The sequence below is a fragment of the Rattus norvegicus genome, chromosome 19, assembly GCF_036323735.1.
Source record: "Rattus norvegicus strain BN/NHsdMcwi chromosome 19, GRCr8, whole genome shotgun sequence".
Lineage (NCBI taxonomy): Eukaryota > Metazoa > Chordata > Mammalia > Rodentia > Muridae > Rattus > Rattus norvegicus.
In genome coordinates this window covers 29,210,001-29,222,382 of record NC_086037.1, presented here as the reverse complement: position 1 = coordinate 29,222,382, position 12,382 = coordinate 29,210,001, and the positions used below count along the sequence as shown (strand labels likewise).

Sequence of the window (12,382 nt, the reverse complement as noted above, 5' to 3'; positions counted from 1 at the left end):
TTTTGCATCAGTAAAAAAAAAAAAATACAAGCAGCATTAGGCCAATACACTACAGGGGTTTTTGTTTGTTTGTTTGTTTGGTTTGGTTTAATTTTCATTTACCTTTTTACTTGTTATTTTATTTTTGGCTATTTTATATTAATTGGTTATTTTATTTATTTACATTTCAACTGTTGTCCTGCTTTCCAGACTCCCCTCATCAAATTTACATCCCTTTTCTGCTCAGCTTTGCCTATGTGACAGTGCTCCCCCACCCACACATATCCATCCCCAACTCACACCTCTAGGATCTCCCTTTGGTGGGCAACAGGCCTCACCTTGAACCATAGAGCATCCTTGCATACACTTTGGCTGGCAGTTTGGCCCCTGGGAGCTCAGGGATTAGGGAAAGAAGATCTGTTCATATATTAAAGCCAATGATTGCTGCATTCTCTTCTTTTTCTGGTTATAGGTGAAATTAGGTTTGTGTGCTTCTCTTTTTTTAAATTATTGAGAGAAGATTAATTTCTTGGTTTTTCTTGGGTATAGTTTAGTTCATTGTCTTGGAGTTTTCCTCCTATTAGCCTCAGTTGTGATTTCTTACAGAAAAGAATTCTTTAAATTTGGTTTTGTCATGAAATATCCTGGTTCTTCCTTTTATGTTGATTGAGGATTATGCTGGATATAGGAGCCTGTGTCTGCATTACATCTGCCCAAGATTTTCTGACTTTTAGAATCTCTGTTGAGAAGTCTGGTGTAATTCAGATACGTCTGACTTTATTTGTTACTAGATATTTATACCTTACCTCTTTTAATGTTCTTTCTTGATCTGTGCATTTAGCGTTTTAATTATTACGTGAATGGAGGAATTTTTCTGGTACAATTAGTTTGATGTTCTGTAGGCTTGTTGTACCTTTATGGCCTTTTCTTTCTTTACCTTATGGAAGTTTGCTGCTATGATTTGTTGAAGGTGTTTACTGGATCTATGAACTAGAAATCTTAATTCTCTTCTCTATCTATTATCCTTAGGTTTCAACATTTAATTGTGTCCTGAAATTCATGGATGTTTTGGATTCAATAAACCATACATGTTTATCTGAGATGGGTGTTTTGTGCTTTGTGGGATGACCTCCTTGACCCCAGGCTGCATGAAGACTCTCAGCTGACAATGGGGACATAAATTATGAGTATGTGTAGCAAGACCCAGGCCTCTTCCAGGTTCTTAGATATTAACTGAGAACCTCAAATACAGTAGTAATGTGATAGTGTGGGGCGAATCTAGTTACTATTCTCTATTTTGATATAGATGACTCTTTTTGTGTCATGGTCAGCTTATAATGACTAGAAGACCTAAGCTTGAGAATAACCAAAGACTACATTGCTTCTCTAGCAGCTGAGCTTTTAAAAGTCCTGGTGTGACAGCAACTGTTGGTGGACATTCTGGATTATTCCTTCTGTACTTTAACTCTCTGTGTCACTTCCACCATCAGTAAGTTAGTTCAATTCCATAAATTGGAAATCCATCACCTGGAAGAAATACTCTTTTTTTAAAGATTTATTTATTCATTTATTGTATACAAGTACACCGTGACTGTCTTCAGACACACCAGAAGAGGGCATCATATCTCATTACAGATGGTTGTGAGCCACCATGTGGTTGCTGGGATTTGAACTCAGGACCTCTGGAAGAGGTGTCAGTGCTCTTAACCACTAAGCCATCTCTTTAGCCCAAGAAATACTTTCTGAATATGATCTGAGATTGGCCATGGAAAAAGGGTAGCTTGAACTGTCCCACCTAGGTTCTGGGCCTGCACAGGCCTGCTCTCCAAAAGAAACCTGTGTTCACAGCTGTTGGCTGGCTAAGAAAGATTTCACGAGACGTGATACAAAGCCCTCGGACTTCTGCTTCAGTCATTGCACAATTTTCCCCGGACGATATCCTCATACCTCCAGCAGGCGGGTGATGAAGCTGTCCACTCTCAGCTCCCCTTCAGCCATCTTGTGGCCACCAGACTCTCCTCCCTGCAGCAGGAACAAGGGCTTCTCCATGGTGGCTGCAGCAGCAGTGGTGGTTTGGCATTCTCACCTAGGAGGCCCTATGCCTTTCTACCCCAGTTCCAACTCACCTCAGGCCCGGGCCTTCCCCCCATCCACTTCCCACTGAGCAGGGAGAGAAGCACCCACTAGAAATAAAAGGGAAGCCCTTGGTCCTGCCAAGAGTGAAACCCCAGTGAAAGGGATTGTTGGGGGGAGGGCGGTAATGGGAGGAGGATGAGGAGGGGAACACCCATAGAGAAGGGGAGGGGGGGTTAGGGGGATGTTTGCCTGGAAACCCAGAAAGGTAATAACAATTGAAATGTAAATAAGAAATATCCATTTAATAAAGATGGAGAAAAAAAGAGAAAAGTGTCACACATTTAAAACAGAAGAATATGGACCCTAATTTTAAAGCACAGCTCTGTCAATTAACTAAACCTTTAAAAAGCTCAGAAAATCAGGCCAAACAATATTTTCTCAGTTTATGTATCTGTAATGTCACATAAATAATAATGTCCGTTTCTTGCTGTTGTGGAGGGAATTAAATAGATAATATGTAATCATGGAAGTTTTGAAGTACCATCCATTTTTCTGTTCATTAAATCACTCTTCCTCATTTCATTGATCAAGTATGTATGTTTTCTTTTCATAATTACATGTATAATAAAACCAGTATAAAAACCTTCAGAATTGTATAAGCTTTCACTTTTAACAAATTAAATTAGTTGTTCTTTGTATTTCTGCTGAACATTTAAATGTTCTTTATATGTCCCAATGCTAGTTTATTAGGTACCTATAAACTTTAAACTCTTTGCCTGAGAGCATGAGTACTATTTAGTTATATAGTAACTACACTCAGGCTGTCTTTGTATTAGAACCAATTATATCAGACTCTAAGAAAAATTACTATTGCGTAAAAGTTTGTGTGTGTATGAGTGACAGTATGAGTATGAGTGTCTGTGTGTGTGTGTGTGTGTGTGTGTGTGTGTGTGTGTTCATCCATGATCTCACTATAAATTGTTATCAAATGACCCATAAGACTGTGGAGAAACCTGTCTATGTGCATGCAGAATTATGTTACTACTGTTCCATGGCACCTTGCAGGGAACACTGAATTAGTGGGCCGCTTTAATAGAGCCTAAAACCAGGGTATGCATGGTTTTCGGGGAGATTGTGATGTGCAAAACCACAACAGAGATCAGCAGAAGCTTCATTTATTCCATGCTGCTGTTACCAAGAGGAGGCAAAGCCTCATCCCATAGAGAGTCTGGTAGGATCTGATGAAAGGAAATAAACTCAGGGTTGAAATCAAGCCTTTAGAAACAAAGAGAAAAATACAAAGTCAAGGAAAGCAAGAGCTGTCTTTTCTTCCTCTTTTTTTTTTTGAGAAGATCCACAAGAGAGACAACCCCTTCCTCAAACTAACAATGCACAAGAGAGACAATACATGAATTAAAAATCAGAAATGAAATGAGGGACATAACAATAGACACCGAGCAAATTCCAAAATCATTAGTTCTTACTCCCGAGGACTTTACGCCAGAAAACTGGAATATTTATTCGATATTGTTGATTTTGTAGACAGATAACAATTACCAAAGTTAAATCCAGATCTGGGAAGGTATCTGAATAATACCCCTAAGAAAATAGATACACTCATTAAAGGTTGCATACATTATATATTATATTGCTTTCTTTTTGCATGATTAAACCCCTTCAAGGACATTTAGCTATGTTATAGAATGTGTTACTTTTAAAACAAAAGGACAAAGAGAGAAATTGAGGAGTCACTGAGAGACACTTCCCAGACAGGATCAAGGAAAGACGGCTGAGAGATGCAAGCAGGGGCTGCAATGCTGCCCTTGAGAAGGAAATGTTTTTCTCACTTTACCTTACACTATGCTGTACTGTGTCCGTTTTTTGTGGAAGCGGCTCTCATGCTCTCTGGGTTATGACAAGTATATTGTGATAAGAGGAAGAGGGGTGATTTGCTATACAGATATTTTAAGGAGAAGCCTTTGCTTAGTCTCACTTCTTTGCCTAGTCTTGCCTCGGTTGTTCCTGGTATCATGGGAATAACGATCTTATTATATCTTGCCAAAAGGGAAAGTGAGGTAATCCATATTCATGCCTATATAAGGGTTAATAAACTTGCAGCTGCATGCAGTTGCATCTGCCTTTGCTCTGCATCCCCTGTGTCCTGGTTATTTGTGACCGTACCTGGGCCCCCAACACACTAGCTGTTGACAAGCATCACCCTTCTCAGTGTCAGGTTTATTTTCTTTCTTTTTTGAAATCTATGATGTGGAGGCGTATTACAGCAACAATATGAAATAGCAGGCGGGCATGTATGAAAATTGCTGTGTTTAAGCTAGGTGTGGGGACAAGTCCTCAAAAGGAGCTGTTAAGATGGGAAACAAATAATGCATTTGTTGCTGGAATTGAGTTGCCTCAGCTGTGTTGCTCTGCCTGCTCAGTGTCCATTCAACATCACTCTGTTTCTACAGAGGAACTCAAGGTTTGCCCCAGCCGCCTGTGAGCTGTGATATGGGCAGAGAAAGGCCAGGAAACAGTGGTGATTTCCCACTCCTCGGTTATGCTGAATTTTCCACTACTGTACTTGTATACACAAGTACAGTGTGGTCAGTTATTATAGATATTTGTCATTTCTTACAGAGGGCAACTATGATTGACTAAACCCAATTCTATAAAAAACAAAACTCAGGAAACCTGGCCCTTGGCAGCAATGAATCAAGAAATATCTAGGATGGTGGGGCATGAATTCTGCCAAGCAATGAACTCAGATAGGTGGGGTTGTGAGGAAGATGTATGGTTGAATAGCCCAATAGATTCACGTTGTATCATCTTGATTTAATCTAAGGACAAAGAAGTGCAGTATCTCTGATGGCTTTCTTCTAACCCCTTGAAAGGTTCAGTGGGGTTTGACCTCAGTTCTTCACTCTTCTTGCTGGGGCAGCAACACTCAGGGAAGCTTGAGATTGCCATAGGCACAGTATTAGGCTAGAAATGCTGAGTAGGTGATACTAAGTTGTTCAGATGGTCATACCCATTTCATTTGTTCTTAACGTGGACCAAAGGAAAGACAGATCAAGATCCTTAGAATAAAAAGATCATTTCCGGTTTTTTCTACCTTTCCTGAATGAAAGACTGGTTGGTAGAGAATGGTAAAAATTCAAGAATTGGTAGATGATGCTTTGAATGAAGGGTGGGTTTCTGTGCTGGTTTTAGACAGGTTCTCAATTACCCCATCTTGTTCTCTACGTTGCTCGTCAGGTTCACTTTGAGCTCAAATAAAGCTGCTTCTACTTTCCAACAGGTAGTCTTACAAAGGGGCCTCCAAGGACTGTGAGGACAGCATTAGCCAATGAAAATTGAGGTGTGTAACCCACAACTATAGCTTTATCTGAAAGACCCTCAGACAGAGGAGACTCTCGCTCCAGTCCTGAGGACAATCACCACCCCATGAACACACTGGACTCAGTCTTGATGTAAAAACAAGAGGTTTACTTTGGGTTACCAATGCACTGGGGCTCGACACGGTCCTCACGAGGAGGGATGTAAGGAGCCTCAAACAACAGAAATGTACAGCTTAAACAGTCATTTATGATCACACAGTTTCATTAGCTCAGCTATTTCGGTGCCAAGAATAACTAGGCAGATGTTTCTCGTCCTGGGATAAGGCCGTAAGCACATCAATGTAGCTATTTCAGTAGGAAGGACGTCTGACTTGATATATGTTTTCTTATCCTGGGGTTCCCAGGACAAGGATCAAGGATATCTGTCTTGGCAGGTGTTTCTCTTCTGGAGTTCCCAGGACAAGGCTATAGCTATGTCAGCCTATAGCACAGCTGCATTCAGTACCAAGGACATCTCACTTCTATAGTGATCAGTCAGCTTCCCAGAGATGTTTCCTGTCTTGTAATTGCCCTGCAGTAAATATGTTCTATACCCTCTGTTCTTATGGTCGGGCAGCTTCCTAGAGAGTGGGTGGGAATGTGCTTTCTGTACTTTCTGGTCTATTGTCTAACGTCTAGGGGCTAAGCGAGGGCCAGCTTAAAAGATTCTCATGCTTAAGAAATGGCTGTACTGATATCAAACGGGGATCTTTCATATCCACTTTCTTCCAAGTCTACCAGCCATCTCAGATTGTTGGTGTAATATGCCTGACAATCAAGGACACAGAAAAATAACTTGATACACAGCAAGGACATTGTGATCATATCCTGTGTTGTTACGTATGTTCTAGATGAGGTTGGTTAAAATGACAATATTTCACAAAGCTTTATATAGGACCCATCAAATTAAGGGTCACTATGCACCGTCATAGCTAAAATGGCCTGGTCAGAAGTGACCACTGGATCACTCTTCTGTAACTTCACAAGAGAGGCTTGTGCTTTTTGTGTTTTTTATTTTTGTGTTTTTTCTTATTTATTTATTTATTTATTTATTTATTTATTTATTTATTGCTTTATATGTTGTCAGGAAGATAGTTCAAGTCATGGATCTGCCCCCAAAATCTGAGCTTTGCCACTAATACTGTAAACAGTATTAGTGTACGCATTCAATAAAATAACTGTTTTTTTTTTTAGTACGATAGATGCTTTTGTGTTTTGTGGGGTGATCCATGAAACAGGAGTAAAGATTCTTGTTTCTTACTCTGTCCACTGAGTTATGTCTCTAGGCTTGTCCTACTCCTTTGGCTGCATCCCCCCCCCACATCTGCTGACTATTTTATTTTTCAGATGAAATCACACGTTATAGCTTAGAGAGGCCTGTAAGCAATCCTGCTTTGGTAACTTAAGTGCAAAGAGGAGAGCCCCACACTCAGCCTGAGGGTGCATTCACTGGTGGATCCAATATTTCAGTTTCCTCTCCTAACAGATCACCACATTGTTGCCAGGACCATAATGAATGCAATTCTTTCTCCTAAGGAATCTGGTGGCAACTGTCAAATGTTAAGCACAAAGCTTCAGGTTGTACCTATAACACACACCCACATCGCAACCTACCCGACAGGCTATTTTTGGGTGTGATTTCATGCACCTGCACATGATGACACAGGCCACCTCTTTGGCTACTTATAGGAACTGGTGTGATTGCTCAGTAATCTTTAATGGGTAATATTGCTGACTGAGGTGAATTTGAGGTAGGATGAAACATTTCTGTGCAGGGATTGGGGAGGGAGCACTCATTTAGATACATAGCAATGACTTAGGTTTTTCCAATCAAGCCTAGAGCCAAATTTGGCTTTGGAATCATGTGGTGCTCAGTGGCTATGCCACAGGGAAGTCCCCTGAAAAGGGTCCATCAGCTTTTGCTCATTACAGGCAGAACATTAGCAGGGAGGCAAAGTCTGTTCTCCATGACATCAGCCGTCCCTTCGTGGACATTCTATTGTCTCCTAGAGAGACCTTGGAATCCCTGTGATGTCACCAGTATCGTTGTGACAACCAATTCCCTACTTTTTCTCTTAGTGTCCAAAGGATATATCCACAGACATGTTTGCCCGTCTTCTCAGGCGCTTTGGGAGAGTTGATGTTGATAGAGAAGAGTCTAGAGTGAAGCAAATGAAACCTAAAGGTAATGATGGACACAGGACATGGGGAATGTGGAGTAAGTTCTGGGCAGTGTATGTTGAGCTTCCTGTCAGGGGTGTGTGTGGGGGTCTTCCGCTGGCCTTTATAGCAATGGTCCACAACCACTGGAACATCTCCACAGATATTGAATTCCATGATTATCACAATTCCTGAAAGTCAAGGTTTTCACATCATTAGTTTCTCCATAACCACATGGAGGATATGGCACTGCCTATGCTATTATTGGGTGAACTTCTAGTCTTTACTTTTACAGTGCATTCGGTAGGTTAAATTGATATAATAACACCATCAGGAGTCGTGGAGGGTATAACTTTTCTGAATTAAACAGGGCATCAATGTACTTCACTTTCATTGCTTCTTTAAATTAAGTGACTAGCTGACAGTAGTAAGAGGGAGAGAATTGTGCTCCTGACATGACCTTATATTCGTAGAACTCCTCTGACTACCTCTGGCTGACGGGGCCAATCTTACCTTCATACAAGAGGTTCTGTGTGGAAGATATTTTTCTACAGTAGCCAAACTATATGGGGCAGGTAGAGAAAGAGCCTGTAACCTACTGACACTTCTGGGGCATTTGTCATTTCAGTAGGGGTAATTAATAAGTCTGTTGACCATGTCCTCCCCCTACATGACATTTTAATGCAAAGTTATTGGACTAGAGTAACAGTGTAGGATATCTGAGTATCCCTGATCAATCAAGTCATTGTGGATGCTGAATTGATGATCTGCTTCTGAAACCAGAGGGGTGAGGGTCCTGAAACCAGGTTGTAGCCTGCGTACCTGATAATAATCCTGGAGAAGGCATCTCTCTGGTACTTGTAAGCCTGTGTGGGCGGGCATAGGGAACTCCTGGCTGCTTAAATCTCTTGGTCTCTATATAGTAGTGGGGGAACTGTGATCCACTTAGGAGGCCTCTTACACATAGACCAAACTCCTTGCAGTGACACTGGCTTCCAAGCATGTTCTCCTGTTTGGACCTCACTGTGGTCTGTGTATGCTCTTTGCATTCGCCCCATGCAGGTTCACTTGTGTTCTTCTACCTACAGAGGCCTGCAGACAGACGTCATCCCCTGAAAATATCCTAAACAAGGTGCAGGCCAACGAGGAAGAGGAGAGGCTGAAAAGAGAACTGGAGCTAACTACCAAGGAGAGAAATGAGCTGACAGATCGCCTCCTTTATGTGACAGGTGGATCCATGAGCAAGAGGTATGCATTGCTCCAAACAAACGACCTTTTCTAAACCTCATCTCCCATAGAGAGGAGATTCAGAACCTGACCCTTACTGAGGAGTGAGTTTGGAAATGGACTCTCTGATTCCGCCTGTTGAAAATCTGAACTTGTGATGTGAGTGAATCATTCAGGGATAAAGTCACTGGAGCATGAGTTCCCAGTGTACAATTGGAAAGCCCTTGACAGGTGGCAGTTTGCAAGGTTCTAGGTGCTGTGAGTTTGTGGACAGTGTTTGTACTTGCTAGGAAGGTGACTGAACGCTATCATCTCCTGGCAGCACCCTTAGGTGACAGGTAACACATTGTTCATCTCCATGCTTAACTAGAAGGCCTGAGGCTCAGGCCTGTTCCTTCTTGTCTGTGTGCCTTAAACACTGAGACAGTAATGGTGCATACATTTCTACTGATTCCAGTTGTGCTCTTTCCATATTTGTCTCTCTTTCTCATTCTCTGAGTCTGTTTACTTTTCTTTTTTTGTGGGTGTGTCCCAGTTTGTGTGTCTGTGTGTGCACAGGTCTGCATGCATATGCACAACTTTTATATGTTTCTATGTCCCTCCACCCTTGGAATTTAAGGGTCTGTTTTTTGACCTCAGGATATACCTGTATAATAGTTTCATGGAGGTGTAAGTACTTTATTTTGGAAGCCCCACTTTCAACAGTACAGTTCTTTGCCTGTGTGGTCACATTTGTCTATACATTTGTATGCCTTGGGCAGATTATAAGTTTGTGGCAATATCTGGTCTCATCTCCAGAATTATGTGTACTGTCTGCCTCTAGAATATTAGTTATTCGGCTTGTAGCATTCCACTTGTCAAAACAGGAAAAAGGAAATAAGAGGTTTCTGGGTATGTGTGTGTGTGTGTGTGTGTGTGTGTGTGTGTGTGTGTTAGCGAAAGAGCTGTGGCCTAGGCTCTTGACAGCATAACAGGTTTGAATGCAGATCCAGCCCTCCTGATTGAAAAAAGTGAGCCAGGGAACCCTTTATCTGGGTGCTTAGCTTCTGTTGTCCTGGGCACACAATTCCAAGTTTCTGAAGCTGAAGAAGATCCAAATATGTAGAAGTCAGAAAGTGTCCTTCCAGGGCTGGGGTAGTACAGGGCACAGCCTGAGTTCATATAATCCTAAACCTCTATGTTCATTGGGTTCTATCTTCCTGGGGCCAGCCCCTACTTCAGGCCAAATCCATTTTATGAAAACTTGAAGATAAAGGAGAAAGAGGTCATGTCATTACTGCACAACTTAGACACCAAGAACATTGAACATCGTGAGAAATTTCAGGAGCTCAAGAAGGAGATTAACTTCTATCGGTAAGTACTGGTCAGAAGGGCCCATCACTTGTGGAATGGCCATGTCTGCCTCTCTTTGTTCTGGACCGGAGGGTCTGCAGCTCTGGGCCCATCTCTTCTGCTGTTTAAATATCACTGTGCCGTGGGTCTTTTGGACTCAGTTTCAGTTCCATAAGAGACTGTCATTTATCACCACAGTGTCTATGCATCTTTAGAAGGCTCTGGATAGAACTACACTGATTCAGGCATCAGTGTGTTATTAGGCCAACCTGCGGCTCTGGTGTCAGACCAGGTTTAACAAAGCTCAATGTGTGGACCACATGGTTAGCATGACCTCCCTTTGTTCTACTGTCCTCGTGTGGTTGTTTACTGCCTACTAATTGATGCTGTCCCGATGCATTGGGCTCTCATGGGTAGTTGTAGATCCCTTGTTCTTTTGGACAGACATGGACTCTTATTGGTGCTTGGGTCACAGAAACAATTTATTCTTCCCTGGATTGGCCGTTTGCTGTTTGTGGAGCAGCCTTACATGTATGGAGATGTATTCTATGAAGTCTTTATGGGTATCTGGGTCCTGGTGGACTTTGTGGGATTTGGCATTTGGAATGGGAGGAAGAGGCTTCAGGATCTTACTATGCAGAGTGTGTTTCCAGCAACCTGCAGAGCCGGCTCCTGATGGACCAGGCATGTATGAAGAAGAAGTTGGTCACATTGAAGCAGGAGAGCAAGGAGGTACAGCGATATTTGTTTGAGTTGAACCGGAAAGATGAAGACGAACAGGAGAAGACCAGCAACCTCCAGACCCAGTAAAATGTGGTAGGAACAAGCAGCTGAGTCAGATTAACAATGTCTGATACCGTTTGCCTATTGGATACATCTTTGCTTCCCCTATCACCTTTCTAATCTCCCCACACCCAATCAGTCACCCACTTCATGTGATAGAGTTATTCATTGCTCTGTCTGTGCACAAGTATTCTTGGATGTTAAACACTTTTCAGAAACTGAATTATTGGCAATTATACTTCTCTGCCCTTTTTGAAACTGCAGTCCAGAAATGGTGACAGAGGAATAACATATCATATGACTGCATCTCCCTATCAAAGATTGGATGCTATGAAGAGTTTTGAATGAGTTCTTGGTCGTGTGACAAAGGTCATACAGGGGTCATGTTATGGTTGGAAGCACCTTGTAGGGATAAGAACCAAGTGCAAATGGCAAATGAGTCCTGGTCATTGGCTTTGATCTGGGTATCATGTGGCCTTCTCTTTCTTCCTGCACCCCAATTAGGTCTCTCCCCATTTCCCCATGTCTGGTTTGCACTGGTAGAGTCTGAGGAGCAGCTTGTTCTCCCACAGTACTGTGAGGGTTGCTGGTGATGTCCCAGCCTGCAGAGATATCAGCAATGATTTCAGTGAAAAGATCAGTGCTGTCTGTCCAATGTATTTGAGGGGACAGAAGGCAGCAACTTGACAGCTGGTATGCATGTCCCCACCAAATCAGTGTCTTAATAGCTGCCTTCTCCTCCCAGGTCTCAGAAACTGCAGGAGACATGGCATAGGACGGATCCCAGGAAGACAGTCCCCTGAGGAATGAGTTTCTCTCTCAGGAGTTCCCTGTGACGACAATCCTCACAGTCAAAGACTTTTTGGGGGAATATTCTTCTTCTCCGATAATTTCCTCAATGTATAGAAACCCTAAATTTATGTATCCGTATGCCAGCCTGTCTCATTGACGTCTTTCTCCTCTCTCCTACCGACAACACCATTTGAGAGACAACTGAGGGGACTGCCTTGACATCTCACGTCCTAGAGGAGAAACAGCACTACAACTGTGTTTCTAAATATTCATTAAGAAAATGCTGTTAAGAAATGTTTTTGGTTATGATTTTCATTGAAGTTTTCTTTTTGGTATTTCATAGTTATATATTCTTGTTACTGTTTTTCATTTTTTATACCATTTTAGTTGTTCATTTTATGCCTGTTTTTTGTAAATTGTATTCCTTATGAATAAAAATTGATTTGTAACTCTTGACTCTTAAGACCATCTTATTCAAGGGTCCTTTCCCCTCCTGTAGACTTAGAACTGACAGCTGGATATGGATCTCTGCATGATCCAGTGAATTCAAAGCCACCAAGGGGTACACAGGGTGATAGTGTCTTTTGTGTGGATAATGTGACTTTTTTTATGGACACACACTTTATGATGTAATCACTGACATACTGTATCCATGC

The 12,382-nt window shown here is 41.9% G+C and overlaps 1 protein-coding gene across 1 annotated transcript; it reads left to right on the top strand.

Annotated features, from left to right (window-relative positions):
• Nucleotides 1–7,470: 7,470 nt before the first annotated feature.
• Nucleotides 7,471–12,179, top strand: LOC134483496 (disks large homolog 5-like). The gene is made up of 5 exons (XM_063278743.1): nt 7,471–7,617; nt 8,681–8,840; nt 10,029–10,172; nt 10,805–10,967; nt 11,680–12,179. The coding sequence occupies exons 1-4, from the start codon at nt 7,536–7,538 to the stop codon at nt 10,959–10,961; spliced, it is 543 nt and encodes a 180-aa protein (XP_063134813.1). The 5' UTR covers nt 7,471–7,535; the 3' UTR covers nt 10,962–10,967; nt 11,680–12,179.
• The last annotated feature ends 203 nt before the right edge of the window (nt 12,180–12,382 follow it).

Bases quoted from the DNA above. Each gene is read 5' to 3' on its own strand.
- LOC134483496 (XM_063278743.1), top strand. From the start codon at position 7,536: ATGTTTGCCCGTCTTCTCAGGCGCTTTGGGAGAGTTGATGTTGATAGA. The intron at 8,841-10,028 runs GTATGCATTGCT...TCCTGGGGCCAG, and splicing joins GGTGGATCCATGAGCAAGAG to CCCCTACTTCAGGCCAAATC. The intron at 10,173-10,804 runs GTAAGTACTGGT...GTGTGTTTCCAG, and splicing joins AAGGAGATTAACTTCTATCG to CAACCTGCAGAGCCGGCTCC.